The following is an 18007-nucleotide window of genomic DNA, read 5'->3' on the forward strand; positions in this document are numbered from 1 at the left end:
GCCATCCGTTCCCAATGATAAGGACATCAGTATGGTCCACAAAGCAATATGTGAATCTAGTATGGTGAATGCCGAAGGGACGTCGTTGGTGAGAGTCCAGTGATTAAGAAGGGGATAAAGTTCAATAGTCTTGAGGAGCTGAAGTTTTTCTTGGCTGACTACGCAGTGAGGTTACACAAACCTTTTAGCGTAGTTCACTCTGACAAGAACTTAAGATACAATGTGATGTGCAAGCAAGGATGCCATTGGCGTGTATGGTCTCGGCTAATATCAAGCACCGGACAATGGAGAATTTCAAATGTTGTGCAACCGCATATTTGTCGGTCGTCACAGCCGAAGCAAGAGCATGTACAGTGCACAACAAAGTACCTTGGGCGGCGTATCCTAGGCATTATCCGTAAAGACAGCGAGATATCGGTGCCATCACTCGTGGAGTCCATTTTCGCCTTTAGTGGGTACCGTGTGAAGTATTCGAAGGCTTGGCGGGTGAAGGAACACGCCGTTGCCCTGCTTTGGGGCGACTGGAAGGAGTCGTACGGCATGGTTCCTAGGGTACTCTCAGCTATAACCTACTACAATCCCGGGGTTAAATGGTGCATCGACTCATGTGGCATGATGCATCCTGACAATGGAGTTTTGAAGCATATACTGCAAAGGGTATTTTGGTGCTTCCCTCAAAGTAGTGAGGCATTTCAACATTGTTGTCCTGTGATACTTGTGGACGGTACATTCTTGACTGGCAAGTATAAGGGTACATTAGTGATGGCAGTTGGTGTAGATCCAGAATAGCAGCTTGTACCTCTTGCTTTTGCTTTGGCCGAGAGTGAGAATAATGAGAGTTGGTCATGGTTTATGAAACTTGTTCGGCTACATGTTCTTGGACCTTCACGGATAGTGTGTATGATATCAAATAGGCATCATGGAATCCTAAATTGTGCGAAGGACCACATGGATGGTTTTCCACCACTTGTGCATAGGTGGTGCACGAGGCACTTTGCTGCCAACATGTCGCGTCAGCAGAAGAGCAACCGTGTGATTGGAAAATTGAAGATATTATGCAAGGTTCATACGGAGAGAGAATTTAGTGAGAAGTTAGAAGATCTAGTGAAGGACTTGAACGATGACGCAAAAGAATGGTTGAAGGCTGAAATGGAGGACAAGGATAAATGGGCGCAGGCTTTCGATGAGGGAGGGATGCGTTGGGGTATTTTGACCACGAACTACTCGGAATCACTCAACGCAGTTTTCAAAGGCATCCGAAGTAGGCCCATCTCTGGAATTATTGAATACTCATTCGAAAAATGCAACACCTACTTTGTGGACCGATGGCAAAAGGCACGTGCAATGTTGGATGAAGGCTATAGAATTGGGAAAGTTGCAGATGATTATTTATCAGAGGCTGAGCTTAGATCCGTGCACCACTTAGCAGAACCGTACGGGCCAGAAAGGATGGTGTATTCTATAAGAAGTTACGGTACGACTAACATTGGGGGTGATAGTCATGGAGGCCGACACTACAGACTGGATCTGAATGAAGTTTCGTGCACCTGCAACGTTCCTCAATTGTTGCACCTTCCATGTTCACACTTCATTACAGCTTGCAAGGCAAGAGGTCTTAACTATGAAAGCCCCTTGTACATGTCACCGTTGTACTCTAGGGAGCACACCGTCAAAATATGGGAATCAAGCTTTCAACCTTACCTTGATCCGTCACAACGGCCGGCATAACCCCAATTTGATGAGAAATAAAGTAGGAAGGAGGCAGAAGAAGCATTTCACAGGCGACATGGACGTGTCGGAAGGGAGGCTTTCTGCAGATTATGACACTGGTGATTTTGATGTGGACAAGTCGGAAAATCGTTACTCCAAGTGCCACAAGATCATTAGGAATTGCACTCGCCGCAATAGAAAATCTAAAGGCACAAAATCTAGGGCGAACATTAATAGGCCGCGTTCTTTGAACAATAGGGTATGCGCGTTGCTCATATTTTGCATGGTTATCATTTTCTTTTTTTTATAGTAGTAAATTATCATAGTTACCGTACTTATCATGTAATGAAGCTTTTTACTAACGATCTTGTTTGTTGTTTCTTTAGGATGGTGGCCCCGGCGTACCCTCTTCTTGAGTCTGCTTACAACTTGCAGCACCGTGCCCACCACCTCGCAGACCTAAATGAGGTACTACATCAGTTATTAACAATGGTTGCTAATTTATGCTGATGAATGCATACCTTAGGATGAGAATTGCAAGATTTTCGTATGAAATGTTCTTATAAATTGAGTATGTGCCTATCATTACTATTTGCTTGTGTACGATGTAAACAATTTCATACTGGAAATGTCATTTGTATCATATTTGTGTTACTTACCACTTTAGTAGCCCGTTATTCTCAAATGGATTGACTTCTCATTTTTTAATAATCTTATAATATTTTGCAGGATTTGAAACCACTCAGGGCTAGGGTGCACTCACCACTTAGGTGGGATGAGCGGTACGCGGAGTACTTGCAGAGAGCAGGTTTTTTGGATCTCGCTGTTCAGGTTGTCGGGGGTCTCCCTCCAATGGACGGACCGCTTTTGACCGCTATGGTCGACAGGTGGCGTCTGAAGACTCACACGTTCCACCTCCCGTTCGGAGAGATGACCATCACAATGCAGGATGTCGCTATGATACTCAGTCTTCCACTGGATGGTCAGCCAGTGACGGGAATTATACAGAATGAGAATTGGCATGATATGGTTGAAATGCATATTGGGATTAGGCCACCAGAGCAAGAGGATGGAGACAACTCGAAGAAGACCTCCGGTGTCAGCTCGACATGGTTGAGGGAGCACTTCAACGTCTGTCCTCCGGGAGCAAATGACGAGGTTGTGCAGCGATATGCTCGAGTTTGGCTATGGCACTTTGTCAGCACATTCCTCCTTCCAGATGCAGCTGGGAACACAGTATCTTGGATGGTTCTCCCCATTTTGGATCAGCATTGGGACAACATAGCCCTTTACAGTTGGGGCTCAGTGGCTCTTGCCTGGCTGTACAGACAGCTATGTGAGGCTTGCAGGCGCACAGCGAGGGATTCCAATGTTGAAGGGTGCACTTATATGCTGCAGATTTGGATTTTGGAGCGAATGCCCGTGAGTCGACCTTCCCGTCTCCGTGTCGATGTAAGTCACAACGGCTAATTCCCTTTTCTACTTTAATGTTCGGAAAACTGTTGTATCATGTGACCAATTGGACTTACTTGCAATTTCATCCATGGCATCGAGACGATGCTCATCCCACATTCTATCATGTGTGGAAGCATGTGCGGCCCGTTCGTGGCAATCCTGATAGGCGCTACAGGGCCTACACAAACAAGTTTGATGTTCTCACGCAGCACCAGGTAATTTGCTCACCAGAGTTTGTTAAACTTCATTCTGTATAATTTTTGAAGGTTGAATGGAAACCGTACGACCGTGAGCAGCTAAGCCAGATCGTATTTTCACCGACGTGCTACAGAGACAGAGAGCTGTGGAGGTGCACGACGCCAATGATATTGTACTACGTCGTAGAGTTTCATATGCCGCATAGGGTGATGCGGCAGTTTGGGAGGATGCAACCGTGCCCTCCTTTGGAATTATCGACTTCGCAGCAGCTGCACAGGTACGCAGGAATAAATAACTATCAGAGGTTATTCAATTAACGTACTTAACATGTTATATTAATACTTCACTAATTTCTGATACAGGATCGACCGCAAAAAGAGGTATAAGGAGAATGATTGGAGGGTGAAGCATGATCAATACCTCGTCATGTGGGAGAATAAGCAAGGATGCGATCCTGAAGGTGGACCGTACTGGTGACCAGGACCAAACAATGAGTACATACGATGGTACTGTACTTTGATGAGAACTAAAGTGAAACCATCTTGGAGTAATGTGCCCATTGAGGATGCACCGTCTGACTCAGGCGTCGACATAGCTGACGCGTACGACACAGTGACACGCTATGGGACACAGCCTGAGCGTGCACCTCTCCACGACTACATGGTAAGATTTCGGTTTGTAGTCATAGTATCGTAACATTGATCACTCATGGAATGAAAACTATGGGTACAGGGACATCAGCTTGCAAGGCTCTCAAACGAGGCGGGCGTGGTTATGGAGCACGCCGTCGGATCCGGTGATGGTCTGCTTCGTCAGTTTGCAGAGGTAGAAGCCCAAACTAATTTCCACTTATACTCGTACTACCTTTGTAACCCTATCAATATCATAGTCGTGAATATATGCTACTTACATGTTGCAGAGGGTTCGGAAAAGCTACAGGCGAATGGCCATGAGGATGAACTGCATGTCATCCTCAGATGTGCACCACGGGGGCAATGGCCAGGGTACTTCTTTAGGATCACGTCGGACTCCATTGGCGACTCCCCCCAGGGCTGCAACACCGTCAACTGCTGCAGGTCCTAGCAGGAGATCATGAGGCAAGGAACCCGCATCCCCTCAGGCAAGCGAGGACTCTGAAGGTGAGCAGTCTGAGGATGACGACCCTACATATGGTGAGGAACTGGAGATTTCCGGCATGATCGATGCTCCATCTGTGACTCAGATGTAGGGAGAGTCCAGCCAAGTACATTCACAAGTTTCCCCAAATTCAATTCTAGATTGTTAATGTTCACTCCCGAAGTGTCATACAAATTTTATGCTTTGTGCCCAATTATTCCATAGGAACCTGCACCTTGTACCCGGATGCCACGCCGGCGGCGTCGTTCCCGGGACCACAGCGACGTTGGCAGCGCCAATGTGCTGCCCATGCATCCAAGGAGGGAGCGTCGCCCAAGAGATCCTTTTAGCCCTCCGGTTGACCGGCGGCCACGACACTGAACATTGCATGTCTCAAGTGTGATGCACTAGGTGTGCAATTTATGTTATATGTGTGTGCAAGACTATTGGAACTATCACGTGTGTAAAAGACTAAGTTGGATATTAGGTTTATTTCTGTCCGTACAATGGTATTATTTCACGTGTGTAAAAGACTATTGGAACTACTTCATGACATATTGTGTTTCGTGTATTTTTTCGTAAATGTTCGTACATGTAGGATACCGCCTATGGACGGAGATATGGAATAATTTCGTGGTTGAAACTAGGTTAAGAAAAATCAGAACAAAAAATGTTCGGCGGAAGTCAAGCAATCCAGAAAATAGTTAATGTTTTAGGCGTGCGAGCGCCCAACCACTGAACCTACTGAAACTTTTGTGCAGTTAGCGGTTAGGATAGAGAATAATGTTTAGTAGTAGGCCCGGTAATTCTGGCTACATTTAACACAAGGCAGAGGGTACTAACAAGACGCCCATGGACTGTTCTGCAATGGGATTAGATCAGACCGGTGCGCAATCATGGATAAGAAGAACGGCATACACACGTGCATTAAATGTTAGGGTACGTGTTGTCCCATTCGTACTTCATCTTCTACTATTATTAGATCACAAATGCCTTCATTTTCTTACCTTTTTGACACGAGGAAGTACTCACTACAAAGAGCGGATCTAAAAGAGAGTAAAAATGGGGCTGAACTAGCATCCCAATTTGCTTGCGCTTGTGGTCCATCATGCACACGTGGCTCAAATAGCTTTCTTCAACCTCAGATGTTATCAGATTAGTTATTTACGGTTACGAGGACGAGAGCTACTTTCAGTTTCAGGATCTCAGGTAAGCACTACTGATGGTGATATTGGTTCTCACATGACTTGCGAGTATGCTAGAAATTTTGATCGAAGCTACTACTATTTTTTTTCACACTCTAGCGCTGACTACTAGCTCGGAGAGGAAACTTTGATGCGTTTGGACATAGTTCTCTCACAAATGAAAATAGTTTTTGACAACTAATCGTAATTCTCAGAATAAACATAAACATAGTTTTCTCATAAATGAACATAGTTTTCACAACTAAAGAGAAACATGATCCAGCTACATCAACACGTTCATCTAGTCCGAGTCACCTTCGTATAGTAACTTGTCATCATCATCATCCCCGGCAACAACAACTCCCTTCCCTTTCTTATCGACATTAACCTTACCAACAGGTAAATCGGCAACAAGAGCCTTCATCATCTCCATCTGTGCCTCTTTCGCTTTTTGTTGTAACTCTTCCATTTCAATCCTTCTCTTTCTTGCCCTAACCTGCTGCAAATATTCTTCCCATGAACCCTTAGGGTATTTCGCATTCGGATCAACCACATAACCTAAGCGATCTCTTTTCTCCCTCAACCTTTGTTTCTCCAACTCCCTCTCCTCCTGCAACTTCCTCCTATTTTCTCTCTTCTCATTTTCAGTTAGAGGTCATGGATACTTGGATCTATTTTGCCTCCAATACTTAATAATAGTTTCCCTTGCATAAAGTTCTTCACGTTCCACTCCAGTCTCATGCACCATATCTTGATATATTTTCCCCCAAAGAAAGTCGTTGTCAGGGATAGGCACATCATACTCCTTCCTAATCTTTTCTTTAAGTTCTTGTTGTTTCCTTGACTTCCATGGTTCCGATGTATTACCCAACTTTAATAACAAATCATAACGACCAGAAAAATCTTCCCAATCAGATGTCCTTCCCTCCTGCAACAACAATTTCATATTCTTACAAATTTGAAACAAGTTCCAACCTTAATAACACATAAGAGACGAGTAGTTACTAACCCAGTAATCGCCATGTGCATTTCCACAGAACGAACCATATCCAAGTTCAGAAGGCACCACACCTTGTGTTGCCAATATACCACACTTGCATCTATCATTAGGAGAGGACACACATGGCCACGGTGCCTTTCCACTCTCGAACTCCCGCACTTGCTCCTCCGTTGGCCACATTGCCATTGGGCCGTATATATACTCATTGAAATCACACAGCGGCCACCCATCCTGCAAAAAAATGGTAACGTGAACTACTCATACGTAAAGTAACTAGAAAACGCTGCTCCAACTTCCAAGCAATAACATCAAGTAAAAGTATGAACAATATACTGCAAAATTATAACTGCTAGCTAAACGACATACTAATATTCTCATAATAAACTTACATGAGTATTTAGCGAGCATCGAAAGAATGGAGTAAACTTAGGTGGATCCCCTAAGTTAGGACGCATAAGCTTAGCAGGAACACCACACTTGCACAAGCAGCCTCCTGCTTCTCCTCCTCGGTCATCCTAGGTGGGTTTGGTGGAGGAGGAACCCAACGCCTAAACTGATGGTATGGTTTAAGCTCTGTGCTATGATATGGGAATAGACGGATCCTAGGATCATATTTGTCGGGTCCATCGATTCACTGAAAGAAATCACAAGGTGCGGCAGGTATTGGATCAAAAGTCCACTTGCATACATAGAAGGCTCTTCCGGCTGTCTTTGGATGCCTTGATTATTTCACCTCTGTTTGCACGCCACATCTACAAAGAGGTACCGGAAGGGCAGGAGGTACGGGACCAGCACCATTGGACTCGCCCACATAACGCACATACCACCTACGCCGCTTGTATTCACAGCCAAACGACGTCATCTCACCTGGACATCAAGTGCCACAAATTTAATACACAAATAAACTTTACACACGTAATCCATACGAGCTATATACATCATTTCGATAAAATGTAAACACTCCATCTACAAAATACAAACACTGAAACATATCAACTATAGCAACTATATTAAGGAACAAAAATATGAGACTAATTAATTGAACATATAAAAAAATACATGTCATGTAAACCACACAATTGGATGAATATATACCTAAATCGAAGCATTCAACAAGTTCTACACGTCAATATCGCGGGCAGAGACTCAATTGCGTATGAACTACGTATCATCTAACACAAAACACCATTGCATTTCATTTAAAATTGAAATCATCAACCTAACCCTAAGTCACCTAAACATCCTCCGATCTACCAAATGCAACGGTAAAACACGAGAAAAAGTATGGGGATACCTTCCATACGAAGCAGGGATCGATTTCCACTACTTTCCCCCACCGAAATCGCCGGATTTTGGATGGATTTGGGGGTAGGGCGGCGGGGGGTGACGCAACAAGCTAAGGGCGCTGGTGTGTCTGGAGGAGGAAGAAAGGAGGGAGTGAGGAGGAAGGGAGCCGGCGTGCGGCTGTAGCGTAGACTCGCCGCGCCAGCGTGGCAGGACCCGCCGCGCCAGTGCATGCAGCGCGGCAGAGGCTGCCTGCCGCGCCAGGCGGTCTGGCGCGGCCAAACGCAAATAAAATCCCGCTGAGGTTATTTTTTTTAAAAAAAAAAAGTTAAAAATAAAAAAATTCAACATGAGGGAACCATACATCCAGGTGTGCAGTGTGCTCTTACAGAGCATGAGGAACTACAGGACTTCAGCAAACATCACGCCTTCCAAGAGATTCAAAAGCAGCAGGACTATTTTCCATGACGGCTACTTGATCTTCACCTCACCACCAGTTTCGTACAAATTAGGGGGTGTTTGGTTCCCTTTGCTTATTTTTAAGCAAGTGTCACATCAATATTTAGATACTAATTAGGAGTATTAAATGTAGGCTATTTACAAAACCCATTACATAAGTGGAGGCTAAACAGCGAGACGAACCTATTAAGCCTAATTAATCCATCATTAGCAAATGTTTACTGTAGCAACACATTGTCAAATCATGGACTAATTAGGCTTAATAGATTCGTCTCGCCGTTTAGCCTCGACTTATATAATGGATTTTGTAAATAGTCTACGTTTAATACTTCTAATTAGTATCTAAACATTGATGTGACACTTGCTTAAAAATAAGCAAATGGAACCAAACCAGGCCTTAATGATCTGCATAAATAATCTCCATAGCTGAAGAGCAGACAGCACCACCGGTTTCCATTTTCGTCTGAAGTCAAAATACATTCATTGAAACAAAAACACAGCCCTTATTGAAGATAATATAGTCAAACAGAATTTCAATCTAACAATGATTCCCGTTGGAATGGGACCTTCAGAGCTCAAACTTGAAGACTACGAATGGCAATGCCATAGCAGTATGGCACTGTCAGCTTCCATGTCAGAACCGAGCTCTCAAAACAGTGTATTGGAATCAAGTAAAGAAAATACTTTCAGGTTCACTGGAATCAAGTAAACTTGAACCTAATGCATACACATGTAGCTTCAGGTTTGTACCCAAATTTACGATCTAAAGAAACTGAACATCATACAGCATAACTGAATTTCAATTCTGTTCAAACTCTGAAAACGTGCACTGAAAAACAAATATGGCCAGATAATCCAGCAAAACAAACTTTTAAATTAATACTATTACCAAAGGAATGGAACCTTCAATCTTGGTCTTCAGGTATCAGTGTGCTAGTTGCAGAATCGCGAATAGGACTTCTCTGAGAGGGAAACCTACTTCTCTCCGTCGGCCTCAGACATTTTGCAATGCCAGTTGACAAAAGAATTACAATAACAAGGTATACTACAACACCGACTACTAGAGCATACACATAGACTGAAGTCCTGAATTTCCGGCAGCTTCCAGCAGCAAAAGCTGTCATGAGGGCCAGCAGGTCCAGTATCATGATCAAGTGCAATACCTCTAGTGGCACACTTTTCTTCCGGGCAGATTTATTCAACAGAAACATGATTACAACAATAGATGCCATGAATGAGATAGAGTTGAAGCAGAAGAATATTTCGTAGCGCTGAGGATTAATATCAAGAAGAACAGGATTGCCTGCCAAATGACCTTTGTTATCAGACCACAGGACACCAGGTGGTTTTAGGCCTGGGTTGCCTTCCACATGGCCTTCATCATCATCAGACCAGAAACCACCTGGTGGGTTGAGGCCAGCTTGGTACGTGATGGAGGCAGCTAAAATTGCAAGCAGCATCAAATACTTGTGCCTCTTTCGAACATTTTTCTCAGGATGACCAGAGCTTTCTTGCTGCTTAGAAGTAGTTCCATGCCAGGATGACTCCTTACCAAAAAGCAGCTGAAGCACACGTTCTATAGATTCTCCAGTTGGCCCTCTTAGTCCATCTTGTGCTGAGGAGAGCAGAAGCACTTGAGCCACAAGGGCGATCAGAACTGCAACAGCAATGATGATGAGATAAATAGATTCTCTTGCTTTCCTACAGCTTCCTGCAGAATACGCAATCAAGAGGCTAACCAAGCCCACCACCAAACATACTCGTAGTGCATAGGACTTGATACCATGCTCACAAGATTCCTTGTTCACAAGCAGTATTGTGATAACTACAGATGACACGAATGAGAGTGAGTTTGAGTAGTAGAACACATCATAACGCTTTAAATTGTTCTGCTGAAGGATTGGATCTCCTGGTTTACCACTGACCGCCTTGTCATCAGACCATACACCTCCTGGAGGGTTCATGCCAGCTTGGTACGTGACTGTTGCCGCTAGAACAGCAAGCATCAATAATAAATTACGCCTCCGCTCCCAGTTCCTGTCATCAGCATCGCCCTCCTGATTGTGACCAAGCTCACAGTCATTATCATTAACATCACTTCTCTGGTTGTGCCCAAACGAAGCCTTTGTCCATATATATCTGCAAGAGAAGTTCTCAAGCTTATTTGCCACAGCCTTTCTGCAACCTTCAGGTACCATATGTATTGATATCAGAACATGAACAGCCACATAAGCCAGTACAAGGCACACCAACAGCCAGATATATATGGAATTCTTTGTCTCCCTACAGCTCCCCATAGCATAGGACCCTGTTAGAGCAAGAAGATCCACTATCATTGTTATCTGCAGTGCATATCGTTTTATGACCTTGTTGCTCATCCTCCGGTTTAGGAGCATAATAATCATTACAAGGGATGCAACAAAAGCGATAGCATTCAAATAGAAGAATGCGATATAGCGTGGATGGTGAGTGTCCTCAAGGACGGGATCACCAGGTAAGTGGTAGGGCCGATGGTGATTATTTTTAGGGATGGGATCACGAGTTGAATTATTGTTCTCCCTTTGTGACCAGAAACCACCTGGTGGATTTAAACCTGATTGGTATGTCAGGGATACTGCAAGAATGGCTAGAAGAAGAAGATATGTACGAGACTTCTTCAGATGTTCATCAGTTGGATTGGCACCCGCATTTCCATTGCTGGCATATTGTCTGGGAGCTACTTCATGCATGCCAGTGTTTCCATTCTCAATAGGTCTCGTGGCATTTTTATTTTCCACCTCCTCTATCTCAATGGATACCATAGGCTTCTCTAAAGATTCTTTCTCTTCCTTGAGATTGTTGGTGGCTCCATTATGGTTATTGGCTAACAATTTGTCTTCGGGCAAGCACTCCACCGGCATGAATATAGATTCATGATCATCAGTAGACAAAGATTGCCCAATCATATTTTCAACTGTCTGGTTATCATCCAATTGATGCTCATGGTTAGACATACCAGCTATGGTATTTGGAGTCATAAGATCATCCATCAATGAAGATTTTTCCTCCATACTCGCAACTTGAATGTTTTCTGTAGGTTGATAATCAGAGTTAAGACATATTGTCATTAGTATTTTACCTTACCAAAATATCGTCAATGGATTACCTGTTTTAATTTCAGGCATAGCCTCATTTGCAATTGAATTGTGGTCTGAATATTGACCTTCCAGGTTGCACATGACATTGTTGCTGTTTGCTGCTTGCTTGTCATTCACAAATGCATCCTCTGAGCTGGACCCAACCTCCTCATTGTTTGCAGTTTGTTGTTTGCCTGGACTCTGATGCTCCCTAGAGGATTCACCCTCTTTGGTATTTGAAACTTGCTGATTGTATGCAAGCTGGCATTCTGGTACCGAAGCACCTTCTGGTTCTGTTTCACAACCTGCAGTTTGCCGATGACTTGCAACAGAATTCTCTCCCACTGTATTTATTGATCGGCTGCTGCCAAAGTTCAATGAAATGACCCGGCCAAGTTTATTTATGCACTTCATAAAATCTGGTCTGATCTTTTCAAACCAGGCTGCTACAGATCTGTTAACAAATGTCCCAGCTAAAACTGCAAAGAAGATCCATACTACAACAGCAAGTAAAATAGCACCGAAAGATGTCACCATACTCCTACAGCTTCCTGCAGCATATGCTCCAATCAGGCCCAATATGTCAACAACAACACAAACAGTCACCGCTTTCGATCTTATACCATGCCCGCTCAATTCTGGGCTCAGAAGCAGTATGATCGTGACCAAAGATGCAACAAAGGAAGTCGAGTTGAAAGTAACAAAAGTATTATATCTAGCAAGGTTTTTACTGCGAAGCATAGATGTAGCTGGAATTTTATTTTGCTCATTTTCAGCCCAAAACCCACCCGGTGGACTCAACCCAGCTTGGTATGTGACAGTAGCAGCGAAAGTCACAAGCATGAAAATGAATTTGCGAGCTTCATCTATATCTTTCTCTTGGGGACTGTTCCTTTGGCTCTTATGACACTTGGATAGAATCCAACCTTGCACAGAGTGCACCTTCTCTTTCAGCCATTTTGGAACAAATCTTTTTTCCGAAACAAACTTTGGAACAACTAGTATAAATACTAGGATATGGATCATAATATATACGAAAACAGCAAAGACCAGAACCCAGATGTAAATGGATGACTTTACTGCCCTGCAGCTTCCAGCAGCATAGGCTCCCATTAGGCTAAACAGATCCAGAATCATGGTAAGTTGCATGGAGCGGAGCCATAACTTCTGCCTTGTCACATTTTTACTCAGAAGAAAGATGATTAGGACAAGTGATGCAGCGAAGGCTGTTGCATTGCAGTAAAAGAATACCTCGTGTCTTTGGAAGAACAGAGCACGAAGGACAGAGTCACCAGCATGATGTCCATCACGCCCTTTTTTTGTGTTGTTTAACCAGAACCCTCCAGGTGGAGTTAATCCAGCATTATATGTAACACTAACAGCTAAAGTTCCAAGCAGCAGTAGATACTTACGCAGTCTCCACAGGAGCTCAAAATCTGCAGTGACTCTGGATTCTTGCCTGGTGTTGCCGGTGACCGTGCCAAGCTCCTCTGTGCTGCCTCCATAAGTGTTGCTGTCTTCACTGTGATTATTTCCTGCTTCCGGAGTAACAGCGGTGCTGGTCAGAGCAATGGCAAGCTTGGGCTGCTCGCCCTTTGCCATATGGCTGCTTGAGCTCCAACAGAGGTTGTGAACCTCGACCTCTCAGGTGAAATTTCCCTCTAACCTTGCATCCGAAGAAGAGAGCAAGTGATCTTGGCTTAGAGAAGATATATGGAATAAGGGGAATTCAAGGATGGTTCTGAACAAAACGAGTGACAAAACTGGCAGCTAGCAAAGAAAGAAGACGAAGACTTGGAAGAGGTCAATGCCCAAAACCAAGATAGCAAGTAGAAGACATATTTGAGGCTTGATTGGTATACCCCACAAACGATAACTTATATGAATTATTAGAGCATGCATGTATGACTTGTCAACGTACCGTGAATGACTCATACTAATGGGACCCAGTCAACTCTGAGAGTCCACACTGGTTGGACTTGGAGCTCAGAAGGACATCAAAGTGCAAGCACAAAGTCTTTTTTTTTCTCTCTACAAAAGGAAAAGGATAAGACCTACTGTTTATTACATAACGGGGTAAATATTTGCAGCCACACACTCTGGTGACTGGATTTGACTGCTTATCTTAACTAAATGGGTTAACTGACACTGGAAGGCATTCCAATGCTCACATACTGACATGAAAGTACCAGAGCAATCAGCAACATAGATGACGAAAGCTCAGACTGGAGAACACGGTAATAAAATTCAAAGACGGATCAGTTGCTCACTCACTGTCAGGGATGGTGTGAACATTTAGAGAAGAATAATACATCTAGAGGGAATGACTAGCTGAAAGCAACTGCTTTTTCCAAAAGGCAGCAACACGACGAGGGGGTGGTCATCTCGCTAGCCCCCACCACAATGCCCAGTTATGCGCATAAAACTAAATCTATAAGCTGATGCTCATGGCATATTAAAAGGCCTAATGCAAGCTGTTTCGACCAGTATCAAGCCAAATCTGGGCTCACGGTATCCCAATTTTGAATAGCTTAACAGTGAAGCTTGAACATCTTGAGCATCATAAAGAATGACATACCAAGCACCAGTCAGTACTCAGTAGTGGAGTCACGAGGTACGTTCAGACTCAACATAAGACATGCCCAATTGTTAATACTTAATAGCAAATTGAGCTGTGTGTTGTGCGTGTTAGTGCTCAGATCTCACTGCCGTTGCCAAGTTGTTACGAAATGAATTGATGCACGGATACGCAAAAGACAAGCTGCTAGAATTTTGTAATACCTGGAAGGCAATGTCGGGCAGGTGGGTGGTTGGAGGTGCCGAAATGGAATCCGGTGACCGCGCCAAGGCAAATCATATTCCCTGACCTTCCGGCATTGCAAAGAAAAGCACGAGTTCACACCACAGGTAATCTAGCACTGTAATGCGCACGAGTCATAGGACTGATGGTCGAAGCCGCCTACCCCCGTTCCTGGCAGCCTAGGGATGTCCAGTCGCGCGTACACTCGCCGAGGCCGCGGACGGGCCCCGTTCCGGCGTTGCGTCGAACAGCTGGCGGGCGTGGCCGGGTGAGCGGCGCTGGTAGATGGTCCATCGAGGCCCGGCCAAACGGTACGGCGGCCTTGCCCGCCCCGGTCAAGTGATGACGCACCGAAGGGCATGTTTTGTCACCTTATCGGGCGATTCCGGCGAGGGTCCCTCGACGTCGAGCCGGACTTTTTACTCTCGAGTCTCGACTCTCGACCATGTTTTTTGCTGCGGTAATTCTCTCTCTCTCGAGAACGCCTCTTGAGAGCTGAGGCTTGACGGCTTACTGTACTTGTGTGCTGCCTCCAATTTTTTTTTAAAGGTTTTCTTTTGAAAGGTGCTTCATCTAAAATTTGAAGATGCGTGCAAACGCATTTTAGAACTTCTAGTTTTCTTTTTGCCAAACCACATTTTAGAACTTCGATCACTTTAATTTCGATTACAAGTCCATCAGCATTATTTTGTAGGAAATACAGCGATAATAGTTTTCTTTTGTAAAATGACTACTTAAATGGTGTTTTGATTAGGTGAACTAATCCCGGTTCATTATTATTCCCAGCCATCATATCGAGTCTACAACGATCGCAATGTCCTTGCTTCTCTGACCGAGATTTTTAAACACAGCACTCGCGTCTCAGATAATTAACCCAATGACCTTGCATCCCTGTATCCGGACCAATGGTCTTTAATTTGCACACATCTCATATTCAAGCATGGCTCTGATCAAGTGCAGTGCAGTGCCAACTTGGATGAACTCAAAGCTTCAGACGGCCAGTAGTAAAGACCACTGGCTCACTTCACTTGACCCCACAAACCCGTAGGTCGGTTGCCACCATGCGAAACTGGGAGGACCCAGCGAAGTAACTGCACGTGCAGTTTCTGCCCCTGACGTGTGGCAACTTTAATTTTCTGGGGTACTCGCCACCGAACGGAGAGAGCAGCTTGGCTAAGGGCAGTCCAACCCAATGACTAAAATGGTATCCATAAAATTAAATGAGCTGCTATTTGTGATAAAAGATAATGCGGCAAGAAGTAAATAAAGAAAGAGAAGGAAATCATATCTTACATGAGACTAGTTTCTACACACTATCCAAGATATAATGAGAGATGGGTAATATTAAATTCAAGTATGAAATAGTGGTATTTGCATTGAAGGAGTAGTGTACAGTACTAGTTTCTTGATGATGTACGTGGAGCTTATGAAAATTATTGCTAGTGTCTTAGGTTGGGACTGCCCTAGCTAGTAGCAAAGTTACATCACCCATCATCAAAATTTGACATGGGAGAGACAAAACAGAAGAAAGAGTGAACTGGTCTTTGGGGCTCCTGCACGCGACGAACCAGCGGGCAGCCATGGCGGGAGGCTGCCAGCGTTGCCACACTCGCCAGATGAGTGGGCCCACCTAATTTAAAAAGTAAATATTGGAATGTGTGATGAGATCAGGGGCTCATTTGGTAGGGCTGCAGTTGTAGTTGAAACGGTTGCGGCTGTGGCTTCTTCGATGAAGCAGCTTTTTTTGCTTCAACTTATTTGGATGGAAAAATGTTTGGCAAAACGGCTTCTCCTAGCTGTATAACATGAATAAAAATGATAAAATGTCTATAATATCTTTTGACTTCTATTTTGGTTTTATCTTTTCTTCCTATTTTTTCTCCTCTCTTTATTTCCCCTCTTCCCCCTTTTCTCTTTTTTTCTTTTTCCCTTTCTCCTTTTCTCTTCTCTTCCTATTCTTTCTCCCTTTCCTTCCCTTCCTCTCTCTTTCTTATCCATTCACCTGTGGCCTCGTGCCTCTGCTCCGGCACCCTCCAGCTCCGTCCCACCCTGTGCCCCAGCGCGCGCCGCCGCTGGCCGTCCTCCACACCGCGCTCGCGCCATCGCCGCCCTCAACCCCCGCACATCCACGCCGCCGCTGCCGCCCTCCCCGCACAAGCACCGCCACCGATGGTGTCCTCCGACCTCCCTATGCCCGTGCCCACGCCATCCTCCGACCCCGCGTGTGCCCATAGGCAAGATGGGGACTTTAGCCCCACAAAGGCGACGAAGTCGTGGGGAGCCCGTTTTTTGTGCTTCTCCTCCCTCTTCTGGCTCCTCTCAGCGGGAATCGTGGGGCTTCTCGAGCGGAGCCATTTCCTTCCTACCCATTTGGCAGCTCAAGAAGGCCTGCCAAAGGAGGCCTAATTATTGTATGGTTAGATATGAGTAATCATAGCCAAGCTTATTAATCATGCTCTTAATGCAAGGGAATGTATCGATATTTTCATCGGAAAAAAGTTGTTTCAGGTCCTGTCAGTTTATCGCATTAGAAAAGATCGGCCATTAATTTCCGAGGATTATTCAAAAAATGACACCGGTTTTGCTTCAAAATCCTCCGTACGTGGGCGTAAACTATGCACTTTTGTGAGCACTGAGCTGCATCTCACAAATCGCCCGAGCCATTTTTCTTGATGCCTAATTTCTGATTTTTAGCAATTCATTGAATCTAACACATTGTTTTGAAAAAAAAATCCAACATATTGTCTCCGGTTTTCAGATAGGTTTGCTGTGCTCGAACTTGCAACTGAGTGCTCTGTTACGATTCAACCCATAAGTTTATGTCCTTTTGAGTAGGGGGTGTTTGGCATGGCTCCACTCCGTAACTCCAGCGACTCCAGCAAAAATCTAGCCAAACACGTCAACTCCAAAACTCCATGGAGCTGCCAACTCCATGGAGTTGTAATGCAATTGGGGCTAGAGTTTTGGAGCACCCCTTCTGCTGCTCCAAAACGTCCTCTTTTGAACCTCCTCATGGAATTGGTGGGTAATTACCCACCACTGTCACTGATTACACAAAGATAACGTTTCATTCTTTCTGTTTGCCTCGCGCCTCTGTTCCTTCTTCATTCTCGCGTGACTACTCGCCCGGCCGCACCTGCACCTGCGCTGGCGGCTCGGGTTGCGCCGACCCTAGCCGCGCCGCCGCCGTAGCCCCTGCCGGCGGCCGGAGAGCCGCCGTCCGGCCCCGCCGCAGGCCGGCTGAGCCCCGCCGCCAGCCGCCCTAGCCCCGCCCGGCCGCCTCGCTCCGCCTCTCGCCGCGTCTGGACGCGCCCCGCCGCCGGCCGTTGCGCCCCGCCCCCGAAGCCCGCCACCGGCCGCAGCGCCCTGCCGCCCGTGCCCCGCCGCCGAAGCCCTGACGCCGGCCGTCTCGTCCCGCCACCGAAACCCTGCTGCCGAAGCCCGCCGCCGACCGCAGTGCCCCACCGCCGAAGCCCCGACGTCGGCCGTCTCGCCCCACCGCCGGCCGCAGCGCCCCCCCCCCCCACCGGCCGCGGTGCCCCGCCGGCGGCCGCAGCGCCCCACCGAAGGCCGGAGCGGCCCGCCGCCGAAGATCTCTGCCGGCCGCCTGTTCTGTTCAAAGGTATTTCCCTTTGGCTCTGAGTGTGATTTTCTGGTAAAGAAGATAAGAAGTTGAATGTGGCCG

General features: G+C 45.6%; 1 protein-coding gene across 1 annotated transcript; it reads right to left on the minus strand.

Moving 5' to 3' along the window:
• Nucleotides 1–9078: 9078 nt before the first annotated feature.
• On the minus strand, nucleotides 9079–13381 carry LOC117852978 (uncharacterized). Its single transcript, XM_034735308.2, has 2 exons — nucleotides 11552–13381; nucleotides 9079–11476 (listed from the first exon to the last, which is right to left on the minus strand). The coding sequence occupies exons 1-2, from the start codon at nucleotides 13122–13124 to the stop codon at nucleotides 9312–9314; spliced, it is 3738 nt and encodes a 1245-aa protein (XP_034591199.1). The 5' UTR covers nucleotides 13125–13381; the 3' UTR covers nucleotides 9079–9311.
• Nucleotides 13382–18007: the final 4626 nt, after the last annotated feature.

Source organism: Setaria viridis, chromosome 4, assembly GCF_005286985.2.
Source record: "Setaria viridis chromosome 4, Setaria_viridis_v4.0, whole genome shotgun sequence".
NCBI classification, from domain to species: Eukaryota; Viridiplantae; Streptophyta; class Magnoliopsida; order Poales; family Poaceae; genus Setaria; species Setaria viridis.

Coding starts and splice junctions, on each gene's coding strand:
- LOC117852978 (XM_034735308.2), bottom strand. CDS start 13,124: ATGGCAAAGGGCGAGCAGCCCAAGCTTGCCATTGCTCTGACCAGCACC. Junction 11,477..11,551: donor TATGCCTGAAATTAAAACAG/GTAATCCATTGA, acceptor ATCAACCTACAG/AAAACATTCAAGTTGCGAGT.